This window comes from Oncorhynchus nerka, linkage group LG3 (genome assembly GCF_034236695.1).
Source record: "Oncorhynchus nerka isolate Pitt River linkage group LG3, Oner_Uvic_2.0, whole genome shotgun sequence".
In the NCBI taxonomy this organism is placed as follows: domain Eukaryota; kingdom Metazoa; phylum Chordata; class Actinopteri; order Salmoniformes; family Salmonidae; genus Oncorhynchus; species Oncorhynchus nerka.
In genome coordinates, this window is record NC_088398.1 from 36825111 (window position 1) to 36846451 (window position 21341).

Here is a 21341-nt window from a genome sequence, read left to right on the forward strand (position 1 = left end):
TTTTGGTCCTTAACTTGGCGCTCCAGTACTGCTTGCCGTGTGGTTGCAGAGAAAACAGTCTATAACTTGGGTGACTGGAGTCTCTGACAATTTTATGGGCTTTCCTCTGACACCGCTGTCATGTCTTTGGCTATTCCGGATTAAGTGATATGACATGCTATTCTATAAAATAATTTCTCTGTAATTAATATTACCTGATTAAGCTAATCAGGTAAATGTAATTAACTAGAATGTCGGGGCACCACAAAATAATGTTTATAGAGCTGTTATCTTCCGAACAAACTCTTAAAGGCCTAGTAATCTTTCACATCAGTAGCAGTCAATATTTAATCGTCACTTTATTCAGTCTCATCTGAAAGTTGTAAATTCTTGGTTATCTTCACGAACCCTGACTAACAAGTTGAATCAGCAATACAACATTTGGTTACATTTTTTATTTACTAAATACCTAAATAATCACACAGAATTACATCTACACAGAATGGATCGTACATTGATTACAAATTATGTCATAAAGGAAAATATTCCCTAGCGGACAGAACAGATATGACGGCTGGTTACACAAAGAGAGGGGGTTGGGTGTTGAATGAAAGAGCGGGAAGACTGAGTAACAAAGGGAGAAGCTATGCTGTCGTAAATACAGAATCTTATGCATTTTAAATAACCGCCAATTTGGAAAAAGAAATGCAAGGAATATTTACTCTGAGCTGCGCTTCAATAGGTTGGTCGTAGATGAGAGGCCGGGTTGCCCAGCAGGGATCTCTTGTCCTCTGAAGAAAGTCTCTGGTGGTAAACTGGTTACGTTGTAGTATCGTTGTGTGTGTTAGACTGGATACGCCGTCCGTCCTTTCCTAGCCCACATTTACAGCGGCTGCTGCTAACTCAACGGTTAGGAGGTATCACTTCTGGAGTGAAGAGTTCAAAGTTCATACCAAGTTTGTCATACTTTTAGGCTTGTGCTATATTCTGGCTGGTCAAAATTCATCCTTTCGGTGTGTCGATCGTCACTTTGAACACGATGCTAATTTCGTTATTATCTGAGCCCTTTTAACGTAGGACCGTCGTCCTCACGTCCTCGGAACAGAAAGTTTAATTTTCGTCAACGGGTTCATATAGTGGTAAAAGAAGGGTATGTTTCATAGTTTACAACCAAAGTCTGTTCACTTGGGCGGGGCCTCTGAGTGAGCAGAGTTTCTCTATGACAAACCGTTCTCTCATGTAAAGAAGCTAAAATTACATTTAATTTTTTCACAAATAGTTTCATATTTAAACATTTAAATTGCACAACAATTCCATGTGAATCTGATAACTATAATGTGACGACTTTCCAAGATACAGTTTGTCATCCTGTCATCAGTCATAATGTCTCAGACAACAACTGATCTGAGATCATATTCATTAAGTACCAACGCATATTTTCAATTGGTTGGATTACCGAGGTATGGTTACGTTTCCCACCTTTCGACGTTACCAGATTCTCTACGTTACAAAGGCTTTACAATAGTCAACTCTATAAAGTAGAGAGAAAGAAAAGGGCAAAGGTATTTATGGGGGTCATAAACGTCCCCCAACAGGCCAACGTCATGACACCGCCTATTGTATAGGTCCTGGATGGCAGGAAGCGTTGCGCCAGTGATGTACTGGGCCATTCGCACTACCCTCTGTAGCACCTTACGGTCAGATGTCAAGCAGTTGCCATATCAGGCAGTGAAGCAATGCTCTTGATGGTGCAGCTGTAGAACCTTTTGAGGATCAAAAGGTTTTGTTGTGCCCTCTTCACGACTGTCTTGGTGTGGTTGGACCACGACAGTTCATTGGTGATATGGACACCAAGGAAATTGAAACTCTCGACCTGCTCCAATACAGCCCCATCAATATTAATGGGGACGTGTTCTGCCCGCCTTTTCACCGCCTGGTATGGCAACTGCTCAGCCTCCGACCGCAAGGCACTACAGAGGGTGGTGGGTACGACCCAGTACTTCCCTGGGGCCAAGCTTTCTGCCATCCAGGACCTCTATACCAGGCGGTGTCAGAGGAAGACCCTAAAAATTGTCAGGAAGACTCCAGCCACCCTAGCCATAGATTGTTCTCTCTGCAACCGCATGACAAGCGGTACTGGAGCGACAAGTCTAGGTCCAAGAGGCTTCTAAACAGCTTCTACCCAAAGCCATAAAACTCCTGAACATCTAATCAAATGACTATTTGCATGAACCCCCTCCCCCCTACGCTGCTGCTACTCTCTATTATTATCTATGCATAGTCACTTTAATAACTCTTCCTACATGTACATATTACCCCAACACCGGTGCCCCTGCACATTGACGCTACCGGTATCCCCTGTATATAGCCCGGCTAATGTTATTTTGCTGCTGCTCTTATCTCTTACCAACTGCATTGTTGGTTAAGGGCGTGTAAGTAAGCATTTCACTACCGAGTTCCCAACTTCATTACAATAACTGTTCGCCGGGAGCTGTCCATGGCCGAGCAGCCGCACACAAGCCTAAGATCACCATGCACAATGTCAAGCATCCGCTGGAGTGGTTTTAAGCTCACTGCCATTGGACTCTGGAGCGTTGGAAACGCATGCTCTGGAGTGATAAATCACTCGTCACCATTTGGCAGGCTGACTGACGAATCTGGGTTTGGCGGATTCCAGGAGAATGCTACCTGTCCTAATACATACTGTAAAGTTTGGTGGAGGAGGAATAATGGTCTAGGGCTGTTTTTCATGGTTTGGGCTAGGCCCCTTAGTTCCAGTGACGGTGGTAATGTATCAGGTTTCAAGGTAAGACCCAAGTGCAAGTGTTAATTGTAACCACGGGGCAGGCAAACGACAGGTCAAGGCAGGCAGGGCTCGATAATCCAGAGCAGAGGCCAAGGTACAGGACGGCAGGCAGGGTCAGGTCAGGCAGAGGTCGGTAATCCAGAGGTGGAGCAAAGGTACAGGACTGCCGGCAGGCTCAGGTCATGCTGGCGGGTACAGACAAGCAAAAGTCAAAAACCAGGAGGACGAGAAAAAGAGAGATTAGGGAAAATTAGGAGCTGAGACAAAATGCTGGTAGGCTTGAACAAACAAGAATAACTAGCAACAGAGACAGAAAACACAGATATAAATACACATGGGATAATGGGGAACACCTGGAGGGGGGTGGAGACGAGAACAAGGACAGGTGAAACAGATCAGAGGGTGACAGATTGAGATTTCGACGAGCACATGTCCATGTCCACATACTTTTGGTCAAGTAGTGTACTTTAAACTTTGACTATTAGCAGGGGGTGACTGTTGGATAGTGTGTTGCTCCTGTTGACAAGGCTGTTTCTGACCTTCAGTCTGCCTTTATTGTTTTTTACAGAAAACCTTTACCTCATGAGGGGGTAGGTAAACTTTCATACTGCACTTGCAAAGTATCAACCTTTAATTGCCGCCGACCTTAGTTTGCCTTTGCATTAAGCCTTTGTGCTGTGCTCCATTCATCCCTCTGCAGGACTGGTATGAACACGGGACTCCGGCAGTATTCTGGATGTCAGGCTTCTTCTTCACCCAGGCCTTCCTGACGGGAGGCCAACAGAACTATGCCCGCAAACACACCATCCCCATCGACTTGCTGGGCTTCGACTTTGAGGTGCTGGATGACAAGGAGTATCGCCAGCCCCCCGAAGACGGTGAGACAGACAGAGGGTGGAGGGATGGTAGGGTGAGAGAGGGCGGGGAGAAGTAAAAGGGTGAAGTAGAGAAAGAGATGAGGGATGTGATTTCTCCTGATTAATCAGGAATTCCTGCTTTTCTGACACACTCCTCCATTCATTGAAACTGACCTATTCCTGAGCCAAAATCCTGCTTTTCCAGTTTGTCCTGATCACATCCAGAGCAGTTTTAGAGAGAGCAAGTGGGAAGGGAGAGAGAAAGGTGATGGAGAGAGAGTCTGAAAGGTAAAGGTTAGCGCGAATGGTGGGTAGCAAGAGACTAGAGAGAGAGTATGGAAAGAAAGGGAGGAAGGTAATGATTGGAGAATAAGAGAGAAAATAAATCGATACGGAGAGAGAAAGAGGGACGCTCCCCTCTGTCCCCAGCCCTGCATCACCCTCTCAAAGGAAATTATTTAAATTCATGTGAAATAAGCCATTGAATTTGTTAGAAATGTGTTCAAAACATTTTGTATCATGTTGTACTGCAACCTCTCCATCAGTCCCCTGCTGCTCTTTCATCAGTTTGCCATGATGCTACTGGCTTCAAGATTGGAGGACACAGTTACACTCGAGTACAATATTAAAATTGTACTCTGTGCATCATGCTGAAATTGTACTCTGGTGTGTGTGTGCGTGCGTCAACAGGTGGTGTGCTAGGTATCGTGCTAGGTATCATGTATCTGATTGTATGTGTGTTTCTCAGGTGTGTACATTTATGGGCTCTACCTTGACTGTGCACGTTGGGACAGAAAGACCAAGCTCTTGGCTGAGTCCTACCCCAAAGTGCTACATGACGCCATGCCTGTGGTGAGTGACTCATCACAAGCTCACAACTTACACCTTAAGCAATAGACATGCAAATTTGCAACAAACATTTATTTATTTTACCTTTATTTAACTAGGCAAGTCAGTTAAGAACAAATTCTTATTTTCAATGGCTGCCTAGGAACAGTGGGTTAACTGCCTGTTCAGGGGCAGAACGACAGATTTGTACCTTGTCAGCTCAGGGATTTGAACTTGCAACCTTCCGGTTACTAGTCCAACACTCTAACCACTAGGCTACCCTGCCGCCAAATGACTTGTCATTCCTGGGTGAAAGATCATCTTAAACTATTTTTAGTGGTTCACAGCGAAGCAAAACCTATTGTTATTCTTAGATTTTTTTTTATTTGACAGTCAAATAACTCAAGAATATACTGGTAACTTTTTTTCTAATTTGGCACACAGAAACTAGAGGCCATGAGTAACTTGGTCAAAAAGAATAGTGCCGATTGACCTATAGGTTCAGTGTTATAAGCAGTCTAATGTAAACCCTCATAGAGTTGAAGTTGGAAGTTTACATACACCTTAGTCAAATACATTTAAACTCCGTTTTTCACAATTCCTGACATTTAATCCTAGTAAAAATTCCCTGTCTTTGGTCAGTTAGGATCACCACTTTATTTTAAGAATGTGAAATGTCAGAATAATAGTAGAAAGATTTATTTCAGCTTTTATTTCTTTCATCACATTCCCAGTGGGTCAGAAGTTTACGTACACTCAATTAGTATTTGCTGGCATTGCCTTTAAATTGTTTAACTTGGGTCAAACGTTTCTGGTAGCCTTCCACAAGCTTCCCACAATAAGTTGGGTGAATTTTGGCCCATTCCTCCTGACAGAGCTGGTGAAACTGAGTCTGGTTTGTAGGCCTCCTTGCTCACATACGCCTTTTCAGTTCTGCCCAGACATTTTCTATAAGATTGAGGTCAAGGCTTTGTGATGGCCTCTCCAATACCTTGACTTTGTTGTCCATAAGCCATTTTGCCACAACTTTGGAAGTATGCTTGGGGTCATTGTCCATTTGGAAGACCCATTTGCGACCAAGCTTTAACTTCCTGACTGATGTCTTGAGATGTTGCTTCAATATGTCCACATAATTTTCCTGCCTCATGAAGCCATCTATTGTGTGAAGTGCACCAGTCCCTCCTGCAGCAAAGCACCCCCACAACATGATGCTGCCACCCCCGTGCTTCACGGTTGGGATGGTGTTCTTCTATTTTTTGTTTCATCCGACCAGAGGACATTTCTCCAAAAAGTACGATTTTTGTACCCATGTCCAGTTGCAAACCGTAGTCTGGCTTTTTTATGGTGGTTTTGGATCAGTGGCTTCTTCCTTGCTGAGCGGCCTTTCAGGTTATGTCGATACAGAACTCGTTTTACTGTGGATATTGATACTTTGTATCCGTTTCCTCCAACATCTTCACAAGGTCCTTTGCTGTTGTTCTGAGATTGATTTGCACTTTTTGCACCAAAGTACGTTAATATCTAGGAGACAGAACATGTCTCCTTCCTGAGCGGTATGACGGCTGTGTTGTCCCATGGTGTTTATACTTGCGTACTATGTTTGTGCAGATGAACGTGGTACCTTCAGGCGTTTGGAAATTTCTCCCAAGGATGAACCAGACTTGTGGAGGTCTACACTTTTTTTTTAGGTCATGGCTGATTTCTTTTGATTTTTCCATGATGTCAAGCAAAGAGGCACTGAGTTTGAAGGTAGGCTTTGAAATACATCCACAGGTACACCTCCAATTGACTCAAATGATGTCAATTAGTCTATCAGAACCTTCAAAAGCCGTGACATCATTTTCAGTTTTTTTCTAAGCTGTTTAGAAGCACAGTCAATTTAAGTGTATGTCAACTTCTGACCCACTGGAATTGTGATACAGTGAATTATAAGTGAAATAATCTGTTAACAATTGTTGGAAAAAATACTTGTGTCATGCACAAAGTAGATGTCCTAACTGACTTGCCAAAACTATAGTTTGTTAACAAGAACTTTGTGGAGTGGTTGAAAAACGAGTTTTAATGACTCCAACCTAAGTGTATGTAAACTTCCGACTTCAACTGTATCTATTGCCACGTTTCACCTATAGCAACATTGTATGTATGTCCATTTCTTCATGCTGAACAAATTTGCCTCAAGGATTTCAGATTTGACTTGTTCATTTAAATCCTGTTTAAATCTATTTCACAATGGCCTATTAACTTCAAATGTTTTAGGGTCATCAAAGACATTACCATTATGAACCATAATGACAAATCAAAAATCAGATTTTACGTATCCTTTTATACTAATGTAAATGCATTAGGGATGGGCACGGTTTTTCAAATATTCGAACGGACGTTAATATTCTCATTCTTGGAAGAGTATAGATTTTTTAGGAGAAGAAATCATAGGCCTATTTTAACAATGAAAAGGCTTTCTCTCAATTAAATGAATGATCTATATGACATTGCTACACGCAGGGTGTCACAATCGTTGATGTAAAGATTGTCGGACCAAGGCGCAGCGTGCGTAGAGTTCCACATGTTTATTTAAATGAAACTCACAGAAAACAATAAAGTGCAAAATGAAACATGAAGCTAATGTATTGCTCGCAGGCAACTATACATAGACAAGATCCCACAAAACCCAGTGGGAAAAGGCTGCCTAAATATGATCCCCAATCAGAGACAACGATAGACAGTTGCCTCTGATTGGGAACCATACCAGGCCAACATAGAAATAAAAAAAACTAGAGTACCCACCCTAGTCACACCCTAACCTAACCAAAATAAAAAATAAAAAGGCTCTAAGGTCAGGGCGTGACGGTATCCCCCCTCCAAAGGTGCGGACTCAGGCCGCAAAACCTGACTCTATAGGGGAGGGTCCGGAAGGGCATCTAGCCTCGGCGGCGCTCCGGTTCGGGATGTAGACCCCGCTACGCTCACGGATCCCTCCGCTTATGTGGAACCGGACCGTGGATCGTCGCCGGAGGAACCGGACCGTAGATCGTCGCCGGGGAGTCCGGATTGGGAACCATCGCTGAAGACTCTGGACTGGGAACCCTCGCAGAAGGCTCTGGACTGGGAACCCATGGATCGTCGCTGGCGGCTCCGGGCCATGGATCATCGCTGGCGGCTCCGGGCCATGGATCATCGCTGGAGGCTCCGGACTGGGAACCGTCGCTGGAGGCTCCGGACTGGGAACCGTCGCTGGAGGCTCCGGACCGCCGACTATTGCTGGAGGCTCTGGACTGCAGACTGTCGCTGGAGGCTCTGGACTGCAGACTGTCGCTGGAGGCCTGGAGCGTGGAGCTGGCACAGGGCGTACCGTGCTGGGGAGACACACAGGAGGCCTGGAGCGTGAAGCTGGCACAGGACGAACCGGGCTGGGGAGACGCACAGGAGGCCTGGTGCGTGGAGCCGGCACAGGACGTACTGGGCTGTGGAGGCGCACTGGATGTCTGGAACATAGTGCTGGCACAACATCTCCTGGAGAGATGACAACCTTAGCACGGTAAGTGCAGGGAGCTGGCACCCTGACCTAACCAAAATAGAGAATAAAAAGTCTCTCTAAGGTCAGGGCGTGACACAGGGATATGCCATGATGTTATAAATTCTTAATTTAATAAAACAACAAACTTTGAATGTAGTTTTTATAATGTGTGCCACATAAAAGACATACCGTTTTGCCTGCACATGTTTCATGCATGTCATTTGTTGTTATTGTTGACCAACAAAAGTGGTAGGCTGTTGTTTAATCTGAATGGAGTTGTTGTCGACAAGGACAGGGAACGCAGCAAAATATTTTCAACTAGGGTAGCTGGCAAACATAGCTGGCTTGATGCCGTAAAGACAGGCACTGCCAGATGGGATGATAGACACTTGGAATGCCTAAGGTTATCTAACTACCACTAGTCAGTGGCTACGTTTTATATTATTTGAATGGTGAAATTATTTAAAATGACCCTTTCACCCTTTTTGTTCCATGCTGGCTGAAGACCTGGCTGAAGACCTTGCTAAGCAGTAACACCAGACACAGATTGAAGGGGAAACATAGATTAATATTGTAAACGTTTAATGATATCTGCTGACACAGTAACATTTTGTCACCAGTAGAGTAGCTATCTAGCTATATAAACTATGCCCTTTTGCAATCATGCCTTCTCTGACATTAGCAAATAAGCAAATATAATGCTACCATTGGTGTATTATAATGTATGGTGATGTCACCCTATTCCTTTATTAATCCCACCTCCTGAATCCAAGTGTTTGACATGGGAGTGGGAACCAGTAACTCTATGATAAAACTTTATCAATGAAGAAGCAACAGTTATTTTTCATACTTCGATCTGGTTTCATCCAAATATCATCATATTTCATGAAAAACATGATTTGGACTGTTATCTCAACTATCTCTGCAGCACTCCAACAATCAGACCTTTATGGTAGTGGCCAGACGGAATCCTCTCTTCAGTAAAAGGTCCATGACAGCCCGCTTGGAGTTTGACAAATGGCACCCAAAGGACTCTCAGACCATGAGAAACAAGATTCTCTGGTCTGATGAATTCTTTGGCCTGAATGCCAAGTGTCACATCTGGAGGAATCTTTGCACCATCCCTACAGTGAAGCATGGTGGTGGCAGCATCATGCTGTGGGGATGTTTTTCAGCGGGCGGGACTTGGGAGACTAGTCAGGATCGAGGGATAGATTAACAGAATAATGTACAGCAAGATCCTTGATGAAAACCTTATATATAAGTTACATATTATATATAATTTGAAAGGTAATTTCATGAACTTTCAGAAACACTTGTCAACGTTTCAAATATATCTAGGTTTCCTTTTTAAAGTAATGTATACAGGTAATTCTGATATGCACCCAAGAGGTCAAAGGTGAAAGTTCTCTTAACCTGAAAATGTGTAGAATTAAATCAAATTTTATTGGTCGCATACACATATTTAGCAGATGTTATTGTGGATGTAGTGAAATGCTTGTGTTCCTAGCTCCAGCATTGCAGTAATATCTAACAATTCACAGCAATACACACAGATCTAAAAGTAAAAGAATGGAAATTAGAAATATATACATTTTAGGACAAGCAATGTCCGGAATATATATATGTGATGGGATGTATAGATATTATGGACAGGATGTGGATAGAATATTTAGTATATCTGTATATATACAGCAATAGTTGAATAGGATGGCATTGGCTAGAAAACAGTATATACAAATGAAATTAGTAAAAGTGTGTAAACATTGTTAAAGTAACCAGTGATTCCATGTCTATGTACATAGGGCAGCAGCCTCAAAGATGCAGGGTTGAGTAACCGGGTGGTGGTCGGCTAGTGACAGTGAGTAAGTTAAGGGGAAAGGGAGATAACTAGTCAGTTGTACAACTGAATGCATTTAACTGAAATGTGTCTTCCGCATCCTCTGAATCAGGGAGGTGCAGGGGGCAGTCTTAATCGACATCCACATCATCTGCGCCCGGGGAACAGTGGGTTAACTGCCTTGCTCAGGGGGTGAACTACAGATTTTTGACTTGTCAGCTTGGGGATTCGTTCCAGCAACCTTTCGGTTACTGGCCCTACGCTCCTACCTGCCAGGGTACTTGGTGGAGGCCGGCTAGTGAGGGCTATTTAACAGTCTGATGGCCTTGAGATAGAAGCTGTTTTTCAGTATCTCGGTACCAGCTTTGATGCACCTGTACTGACCTCGCCTTCTGGATGATAGCGGGATGAACAGGCCGTGTCTCGGATGGTTGATGTCGTTAATTAAGTTTGTGAGGGTCTTAGGAGCTAAGCCAAAATTCTTCAGCCTCCTGAAGTTGAAGAGGCACTGTGTGGGTGGACCAAGCTTCACTTTGTCCACTGTGGCCCCATCAATATGGATGGGGGCATGCTGCCTCTGCTATCTCCTGAAGTCCACGATCAGCTCCTTCATTTTGTTGACATTGACAGGTTATTGTGGGGCCCCTGTGTTGAGGATCAGCCTAGTGGAGATGTTGTTTCCTACCGCCACCATCTGCGGGCGGCCAGTCAGGAAGTCCAGGACTCAGTTGTACAGGGCAGGGTTCAGACCCAGGGCCCTGTGATTAATGATCAGCTTGGAGGGTACAATGGTCTTAAAGGCTGATCTGTAGTAAATGAACAGCATTCTTACGTAGGTATTACTCTTGTCCAGGTGGGGTAGGACAGTGTGCAGTGCTATGGCAATTGCTTCGTCTGTGGATCTATTGAGGCCGTATGCAAATTGAAGTGGGTCTAGGGTGGTCAGGTAAGGTGCAGGTGATATGATCCTTAACTATTCTCTCAAAGCACTTCATGGTGACAGAAGTGAGTGCTACATGGCAATTTAGTTCAGTTACCTTTGCTTTCTTGGGTACAGGAACAATGGTGGACTTCTTGAAGCAAGTGGGGACAGCAGACTGGGATAGCCAGCTGGTCTGTGCATGCTCTGAGGACATGGCTAGGGATGCCATCTGGGCCAGCAGCCCTGTGAGGGTTAACATGCTTATTAAATGCCTTACTCACATTCTACCGTCCTCGTGAGTGGCCTGCGTCAGTGGAACTGAGTTATCGTCAAAGCGGGCAAAGGTGTTTAGCTTGTCCGGGAGCAAGACTGCTTTTTCCGCAACGTGGCTGTCTTTCCCTTTGTAATCCATGATTTTCTGGAGTCCCTGCCACATATGTCTGAGCCATTGAATTGCACTCATTTTTGTCTCTGTACTTACGTTTTGTCTGTTTGATTGCCTTCTGGAGGGTATAACTGCACTGATTGTATTCAACCATATTCCCAGTCACCTTGCCATGGTAAATGCGGTGGTTTGCACTTTCAGTTTTTTGCGAATGCTGCCATCTATCCACGTTTTTTGTCACAGTGGGAACAACATCCCCTACTCACTTCCTGATGAACTCAGTCACTGTGTCAGTGTATACGTAAATGTTATTCTCAGAGACAACCCTGAACATATCCCAGTCTGCTTGATCAAAACCATCTTGAAGCATGGAGTACGATTGGTCGTACCAATGTTGAATAGACCTTAGCACAGGTACTTCCTGTTTGAGTTTTTGCCTATAGGAAGTTAGGTGAAGAATGGAGTCGTGATTTTATTCCCGAAGGGAGGGCGGGGGTGGGCCCTGTAGCCATCCCAGAAGGGAGAGGAACAGTGTACGAGAGTTTTTGAAGCACGAGTACTACAGGAAATGTGTTTATAGAATTTGGGTAGCTTTGTCCTCATATTTGCTTTGTTAATGTCCCCAGATATAATAAATACTGCCTCAGGATATGTGGTTTCCAGTTTGCACAAAGTCCAGTGTAGTTCCTTGAGGTCCATTGTGGTATCGGCTTGAGGGGGAATATACACGGCTGTGACTATAACCGAAGATAGTACCTCCCAAGGGAATTATGGTCGGCATTTGATTGTGAGGTCTTCTAGGTTGGGTGAACAAAAGGACTTGAGTTCCGGTATGTTATTACAATCACGAGTAGTTAATCATGAAACATACACCACGCCTTTCTTCTTCCCAGAGAGTTTTTTATTCTTGTCTGCGCTATGTACTAATGGGTACCCAACTGGCTGTATGGACAGGGACAGTATATCCGGAGAGAGCCATGATTCTGTGAACAGAGTATGCTACAGTCCCTGATGTCTCTATGGAAGGAGATCCTCTCCCTGAGCTCGTCTACTTTACTGTCCAGGGACTGAACTTTAGCGAGTAATATACTCGGAAGCTGTAGATCACATATGTCAGAGTCAAGGCCCGCGGGCCACATCCGGCCCGCAAGAAGGTTTTTTACGGCCCCTGGGATGATCTTGATTTATTATTAGAACCGGCCCGCAGCAAGCCGGCAGCCCGCAGATCTTTTACACGCACCAATACTACATTTCCCACAATGCAAAGGTGACGCACCGAGCAGTAGGCTGCTTCATTTCAATATTTATTGGCACAGCAGTCGTCAGCATCACAGTAAAATTAACTTTCAGATACCCATCAAAAATGGCAAAACGGAAGGTGGATACTGAGAACCGGGGGTTTCAAACAAGGTGGGAGTCGGAGTATATGTTCACGAAGGTAGCTGGAAAACCTGTGTGTCTTCTGTGTGGAGAAAGTGTGGCGGTACTGAAAGAGTATAATCTGAGACGACATTATGAAACGAAACACGCGGACAAAAACAAGAATATGGACATGGAACAAAGGCTACAAAAGGCAGAGGAATTAAAACGAGGCCTCAAATCTCGACAGGCTCTGTTCAAAAAAGCCAAATCACAAGGCCAGGCTGCTGTCAAGGCCAGTTTTATTTTGGCAGAAGAGATCGCTAAATCAGCCCGGCCATTTACGGAGGGGATTTCATCAAAAACTGCATGATTAAAGTTTGTGACGAAGTTTGCCCAGAAAAAAGGCAACTCTTTTAAATGTGAGTCTGAGCAGAAACACCATTGCCGAGAGAGTAGACCAGTTGTCCATCAATCTAAAAGAGCAGCTTGTGAAAAAGGGAAAAGATTTTATTGCATATTCCTTGGCTGTGGATGAGAGCACCGACATTTCTGACATTGCCCAGTTGTCAATTTTCATCCGCGGAGTGGACTCCAACCTAAAGCGTGACAGAGGAGTTTTTGGCTTTACGTCCTATGCATGGCACAACTACGGGGCATGATTTGTATGAAGAGGTGTCAAGATGTGTAAATGAGATGAGCTGCCTTGGGAAAAACTCGTGGGTTTGACAACCGACGGAGCACCTGCGATGTGTGGACACAGGAGCGGACTGGTGGCGAAGATACGGGAAAAGATGCAAGAGGAAAACGCGACAGGTGAGCTGACAGCTTATCATTGTATCATACACCAGGAAGCGTTGTGCGGTAAAGCCTTGAAAATGGAGCATGTAATGAGCATCATCACGCGCACAGTTAACTTTATCAGAGCCAAAGGTTTGAATCACCGCCAGTTCAAGGCATTTCTGACGGAGTTAGAAACGGAGCATGGTGATTTGCCTTATCACACAGAGGTGCGATGGCTAAGCCAGGGAAAGGTGCTTCAAAGATGTTTCGAGCTTCGTGAGGAGATTTGTCTGTTCTTGGACAGCAAAGGGAAAGACACAACACAACTCCGAGACGAAATGTTTCTGTGTGAAATGGCTTTTCTGTGTGACATTACGAGTCATCTGAATGCAATAAACTTGCAGCTGCAGGGTCGGGATCGTGTCATCTCTGATATGTACAGTACAGTGAAGGCATTTAAAACCAAACTGACTCTGTGGGAGACGCAGATGCGGAAAGAAAATTTGAGCCACTTTCCCAGCTGCCAGACCATGAAAGAGAAGCTCTCTACCAGTGCGTTCCCGAGCACACAGTTGGCTGATAAAATAGGTATGCTTGCCGCTGACTTTCGACGCCGATTTGCTGACTTTGAAGCACAAAAAAGCAGGTTGGAACTGCTCGGTAACCCATTTGCTGTTGACGTGGAAAGCTCACCACCAAACCTCCAAATGGAGTTGATTGACCTCCAATGCAATGATGCACTGAGGGCAAAATATGCGGCAGTGGGTGCTGCGGAGTTCGCCCGTTTCCTCCCGGCACAATGCCCCAGCTGCGCATCCAGGCTGCTCAAACGTTGTCTATGTTTGGCAGCACATACCTGTGTGAACAACTGTTTTCTTTGATGAACCTGAACAAAACATCACACAGAAGTCGACTTACTGCTGAACACCTCCACTCAATTCTGAGGATTTCTTCAGCTCAGAGCCTTACCCCGAACATTGATGAACTTGTGGAAAAGATGGGACACCACCAAGTATCACCCTCAACCTCAAACAAGTGAACATTACTGTGCAATCACATATTTAGAGTTTTTACTCAGTTCAAGTTTAAAAGTTAAAATTTAATATTTGTTTTCACTGCATGTTACTTCTCCTTAAACAAAGTGTTGTTTTTGATTAATAGATTTTTGCACTTTATTTTTTTTTTGTATTTCAATCCAATTATATTTTAAAAATATTTCAGTTGAGTGGATGATAGAAAATTGCTATTATTGTTTTTTCTTTGAAGTAAATTTAGCCCACTTTTGCTAAAATAGAAAATATAGTCTACTGATGGTGCCTTGAATACCGGTTTCTTTCATTTAATGTTCATGTTATGGGGATATTTATATAAAGGAAATTTGTCTTTTGTGTCTGTTGAAAATTAAAGATTACTGACAGAGCCATAAGAAAATATTGCTTTATTTATCTGATCATATTGTAATATATTTGTTAGGTTTTCAGTAGGTTCAATTAGGTTCACTAGACTATATGCGTCATTTAAAAATTTTCAATGAACATTCGAACAGTCCGGCCCTCGTCTTGTAGCTGATTTTTTTATTTGGCCCTCCGTCCATTTGACTTTGACACCCCTGCTGTAGATGGTGTGCACGCCTCCTGAGTCAAACTTAAAGTCCACTCCAAATACTTCTTCTCAGACGGAGCCATCTTAGAGTAGCCTCTGGGATAAGTTCAATTGCCTTGGGAGGTACGAACAAAGGATCCAATTCAGGAAAGTCATACTCCTGGTCAGAATGCTAGTCAGTTACTGCCGCTCTAATTTCCAAAAGTTATTTTGGCCTCCCGGGTGGCTCAGTGGTCTAGGTGCTAGCTGTGCCACCAGAGACTCTGGATTTGCGCCCAGGCTCTGTCGCAGCCGGCCGCGACCGGGAGGTCCGTGGGGCGACGCACAATTGGCCTAGCGTCGTCCGGGTTAGGGAGGGTTTGGCAGGTAGGGGTATCCTTGTCTCATCGCGCACCAGCGATTTCTGTGGCGGGCCGGGGGCAGTGCACGCTAACCAGGTTGCCAGGTGCACGGTGTTTCCTCCGACACATTGGTGCAGCTGGCTTCCGGGTTGGATGCGCACTGTGTTAAAGAAGCAGTACGGCTTGGTTGGGTTGTGTTTCGGATGACGCATGGCTTTCGACCTTCATCTCTCCCGAGCCCGTACGGGAGTTGTAGCGATGAGACAAGATAGTAACTACAAGCAATTGGATACCCCTCGAAAATGGGGAGAAACGGGTGTAAAATAAAATAAAAAGTTATTTCCCGGCTATATGTAATAACACAAAAAAACGTTTTGGGCTAATAGTGTAAGAAATAACACAAAATAATAAAAAAAATACTGCAAGGTTGCTTAGGAACTAGAAGCAGAGCTGCCATGTCTTTCGGCACCAACTTAATTAGATCTGAACATGTGTCTGATGGATAGCTGTGAATCTAAGCTTTCTAATGATTTATGATTAAAGGGTATACATGAACAATAATTTGTTGAATACTAACACTGTCATAGGGTAAAATACAGTTAAAGTCATAAGTTTACATACACCTGACCCAAATACATTTAAACTCAGTTTTTCACAATTCCTGACGTTTAATCCTAGTAACACTTCCCTGTCTTAGGTCCGTTTGGATCACCACTTTGTTTTAAGAATGTGAAATGTTAGAATAATAGTAGAGAGAATGATTTAGTTAAGCTTTTTGTGGTACAGTGCAGTGTGTTTGAATCCTGGCCTAAGTGTTAAGATCCTGATGATGATGTTTGTTCCAAATTATTCAGTATCTACTGGGTTTCCATTTCATGTCATGACAATGTCTCCATCTTCCCTCGATGCATAGCGTTATACTTACGTAAGCCTCACAGTGGTTTCAGAGGATAAAGATTAATGTATTATTTTCCCATTAATTCCACCGGGCATAGAGAGAGAGGGATAATATCTTCCCATGTATCAGTGGACCCAACTGTAGTAAAACTGAGCAGATTCTAGCTATATTCTGTGTCTTACCTCCTATGAGGCAGCTCTTTTTATCAGACTACAATACCCTGTAGGTGCCAAGGAGAGTACAATCAACAACAAACGGAAGAATAAAAAAATTCTGCTCCGTTGTTCAACCCAGGAGATTGTTCCCAGCTTTGTGTTCAAAGCTCTATCTCAGGGCCTCACCCAGCCGCATCAATTTCAGCCCAAACATGGCAAGCGGAATAACAAAGTTTGTCCTCTCTTATCCTCCCCTAGTTTTCTAGCGAGGTTCTTAATTACAACTTGATATGGTGTATGAATAGTGTATTAAGTAAGACATTAAAATAGATTGCTAGTGGCAGATTCCTGCAAGAAGCTCCCAGACAAAGTATAACTGATTGCTTTGTACGTTTTCTCAGTTGTTTTTCCCCCCCTCTTCTTCTTTGCCCTCACAATGCCGGCTGTTGAATAATGCACAAGCATTTTCTTTTTAATATTCAGACATTTCAGGGAAATCTTATTATCAAAAATTTGTTTTGACAACAGCGGAACTTTATTAAAAATGTGTTTATTTGTGAGGGAAAACACAACACTGTCAGATTTGAAATGCAAATCTATCCAGCAGCTCCTGCTATCAAATTGGATGAGGATTTCACAAACTCACTTTTGTGAGAAGTTGAGTGTTCCAGTTTATCCCTTTTTGTTTTACCAGACCTGCTAATGTACCTGAGGGACTCACTCTCTCACTACTATTGTATCAAATGTTATGTCACCAAATTTCCAACTGTTTTAATTGTTTAATTCTCTGATGTTGTCCCAACTTTCTTCCTCACATCCATTCTCCATTCCATTTCCTAAAACCATTATCCCCCTTGTCTTTTCTCCTCGTCATTGTCCTCTTGCCTAATCCTCATGTGGACATCATCCCCTTCTCTGCCTGTACCCTCTCTCTCCATTCTTATCCTCCATCCATTCTTCCCTCTCCTGCACCCCAGATGTGGCTGAAACCCATCAAAAGGCAGGACATCCCCCAGCGTATGTGCTACCTCTCCCCCGTCTACAAGACTGGCGAGCGCCGCGGCACACTCTCCACCACTGGCCACTCCACCAACTACGTAATCGCCATGGCGCTCAACTCGGACGTGCCCGCCGAGCACTGGATCAGACGAGGGGTGGCGCTGCTTTGCCAGCTCAATGCATAGACTTCCCCTATGCTCTGTTTTGCATCTACTATTTATCCAGTTTTATGTAAGAAGAGTTATGAAAAGGATGTTCTCTGGCTTGTTTTCTTTTCCCACACAGTGCTTCATGAATGTATTGCTGAGAATAATTTGTAATGATATTTTACTTTGATGGGCTACGGAAGCATATACAAAAGCACAAGTGATGAGGATGAGCCCAAAACCTCAGATGCAGCGCCTCTATACCCACAAGCACTGGACATTGAACCTTTGCATGTTTCCATAGCCTTGTATTACATAATTGAACATCAGCCTTAAAATCTTTAAATTCGACACAGCTGATTGCACAACAGCTGAGTGTTTCAACATTTTGATTAGTCTGCCAACAATGATTCCCATTACATTTTCACAATAATTCTTAATTTCTATGATGTATCTGTACATAGAGCAACATTTTAGAGCAACAAAACCTTCTTTAAACTAATCAAATTTTGTTTCAAATTCTCCAATGACAGATACAAACACAGATTGTTCTTATTCTATCTTGTTCTGAGGGCAGCGCTGCAGAATCAAATGTGATCAGAGATGGGTCATTTCACCACTAGAGTGCCTTTTTTGCTAAGGTAATTTGGTAACAAAAAAACAGTTCAAATCCATAAAAAAACATGTTTTCCAATCTCAAGAGTTTAAATTAAGAAAATATACTATAGTAGGTGCCAATTACAGTAACAGGGTTGAAGTAAAAAAAAAAAAAAAAAAAATGTAAATCAACCATAACTCCCGTTGTGACAAGGGATGAAGGGAAAATTGTTGTGTGCAACAGGGATAATTTCACATTAAAAATGAAATTGTTAAAACATTTCTAGTCTATCTATTCTAATGAGAGACAAACATAAATGAATCGCCAATCACGTGAAATTAGTAATAATCTTAAAAAATGACTTGGCTCACATCAACACCATCATGCCGGAAACCCTAGACCCACTCCAATTCGCATACCGCCCCAACAGATCCACAGATGACGTAATCTCAATCGCACTCCACACTGCCCTTTCCCACCTGGACAAAAGGAACACCAATGCTGTTCATTGACTACAGCCCAGCGTTCAACACCATAGTGCCCACAAAGCTTATCAGTAATCTAAGGACCCTGGGACTAAAAGGTTTAAAGCCGACCTCAGTATGGCAGAAGATGTTAGCAGAAAATAGGATCCCCCCATTATAGTGAATGGAAAAATCTTCATGTAAATAAAACAATTTTTCGAAAACAATCATGGAACCAATAATTGCTTCTAATGCACCAGATGCACTGTATGTCCTTGAACTGATTCTTTTAAAAATCACACACAAGAGAAAGATAATGGCAGCCTGCAGTAACCCATTCTGCCTTTGACTTGAGTAACTCAATGAGAGGTGGCAGCAATTTTGCAACTAGTTTGCAACGTCACTTCCTGGTAGCTCAAACTGCCCATGTTATGTCCCTAAGGTTGCATTTACACAATTCTGATCTTTTCTCCGACTAATTGGTCTTTTGACCAATCACATTAGATCTTTTCACATCAGATCTTTTTCAAAGTTGATTTGATTGGTCAAACTAATATCTAACAACTCACAACAATACACACAGGTCTAAAAGTAAAATAATGGAATTAAGAAATATATAAATATTAGGTGGACCAATGTCGGAGTCCGGAGTATAAATAATATAGTACCAGTCAAAAGTTTGGACACACCTAATCATTCAAGGGTTTTTCTTTATTCGTACAATTTTCTACATTGTAGAATAATACCGAAGACATCAAAACTATGAAATAACACATATGGAATCATATAGTAACCAACAAGGTTAAACAAATCTAAATATATTTGAGATTCTTCAAAGTAGCCACCCTTTGCCTTGATGACAGTTTGCACACTCTTGGCATTCTCTCAACCAGCTTCACTTGGAATGCTTTTCCAACACTCCATCACTCTCCTGCTTGTTCAAATAGTCCTTACACAGCCTGGAGGTGTATTTTGGGTCATTGTCCTGTTAAAAAACAAATGATGGTCCCACTAAACGCACACCAGATGGGAAATGCTGTGGTAGCCATATTGATTAAGTGTGCCTTGAATTCTAAATGAATCACAGACAGTGTCACCAGCAAATCACCCCCATACCATCACACCACCTGCTCCATGCTTAACGGTGGGAACCACACATGCGGAAATCCTCCGTTCACCTACTCTGCATCTCACAATGACACAGCGGTTGGAACCAAAAATCTAAAATTTGAACTCATCAGACCAAAGGACAAATTTCCATCGGTCTAATGTCTATTGCTTGCATTTCTTGGCCCAAGCAAGTCACTTCTTATTATTGGTGTCCTTTAGTAGAGGTTACTTTGCAGCATTTCGACCATGAAGGTCTGATTCACGCAATCTCCTCTGAACAGCTGATGTTGAGATGTGTGTTACTTGAACTCTGAAGCATTTATTTGTGCTGCAATTTCTGAGGCTTGGTAACTCTAATGAACTTATCTGCAGCATAGGTAACTCTGGGTCTTCCTTTCCTCTGGCAGTCCTCATGAGTGTCAGTTTCATCATAGCGCTTGATGGTTTTTGCGACTGCACTTGAAAAAAAAAAAAAAGTTATTGAAATGTTCCGGATTGACTGATCTTCATGTCTTAAAGTAATGATGGACTGTCATTTCTCTTTGCTTATTTGAGCTGTTCTTGCCATAATATGGACTTGGTCTTTTACCAAATAGGGCTATCTTCTGTATACCACCCCTACCTTGTCAAAACACAACTGATTGTCTCAAATGCATTAAGAAGGAAATCATTTCCACAAATGTACTTTTAACAAGGCACACCTGTTAATTGAAATGCATTCCAGGTAACTACCTCAAAAAAAGATCTGAATTGGGCTGCCTGTGTAAATGCAACCTTAGAGACATAACATGGGCAGTTTGATCTACCAGGAAGTGACGTTGCAGACCAGCTCATTGCTGTCCCCTCTCCTTGAGTTACTCAAGTTGAATGTCGAATGGGGTACTGCAGGCTGCCATTAGCAACACAATTATCCTGAACTTATTCTGTGTGCAATTTTAAAGTTCAAGGACATGCAGTACATCTGTTGTATTAGAAGCAAGTATTGGTACCATAATTATTTATTTTAAAAAATATATATTTACACAAAGATTGCAATTTTATATTTACATGAAGATTGCAATTTTTCCATTCACTATAATGGGGGATCCTAATTTTCTGTAAATGTTCTGCTAATAAAAAATTAAGAAAAACCCTTGAATGAATAGGTGTGTCAACATTTTTGTCTGGTACTGTATATACTGTATATAAATATATATATGTGTGATGGGATGTTTAGACATTATGTACAGTATGTGGATAGTGTTTAGTATTCAGTTGAAGTCAGAAGTTTGCAAGCACTTAGGTTGGAGTCATTAAAACTCATTTTTCAACCACTCCACAAATTTATTGAAAACAAACTATAGTTTTGGCAAGTCGGTTAGGACATCTACTTTGTGCATGACACAAGTATTTTTTCCAACAATTGTTTACCTCAGTTGGAGGTGTACCGGTGGATTTATTTCAAGGCTTACCTTCAAGACTGGCACATTCCCATCATGGGAAAATCAAAAGAAATCAGCCAAGACCTCAGAAAAAAAATTGTAGACCTCCACAAGTCTGGTTCAGCAATTTCCAAACGCCTGAAGGTACCACGTTCATCTGTACAAACAATAGTTCGCAAGTATAAACACCATGGAACCACACAGCCGTCATACCGCCCAGGAAGGAGACGTGTTCTGTGTTCTAGAGATGAACGTACTTTGGTGCGAAAAATGCAAATCAATCCCAGAACAACAGCAAAGGACCTTTATGAAGAGGCTGGAGAAAACAAGTACA

General features: G+C 42.8%; 1 protein-coding gene across 1 annotated transcript in view; it reads left to right on the forward strand.

The window, feature by feature from the left end:
• Positions 1-20724, forward strand: part of dnah7 (dynein, axonemal, heavy chain 7) — a 230345-nt gene extending 209621 nt beyond the window's left edge. Inside the window, exons 65-67 of the mRNA XM_029630984.2 lie at positions 3486-3663; positions 4391-4494; positions 17247-20724. Coding sequence (XP_029486844.2) covers positions 3486-3663; positions 4391-4494; positions 17247-17453 — 489 coding nt within the window. The 3' untranslated portion in view covers positions 17454-20724. The remainder of the gene's footprint in view (positions 1-3485; positions 3664-4390; positions 4495-17246) is intronic.
• Positions 20725-21341: the final 617 nt, after the last annotated feature.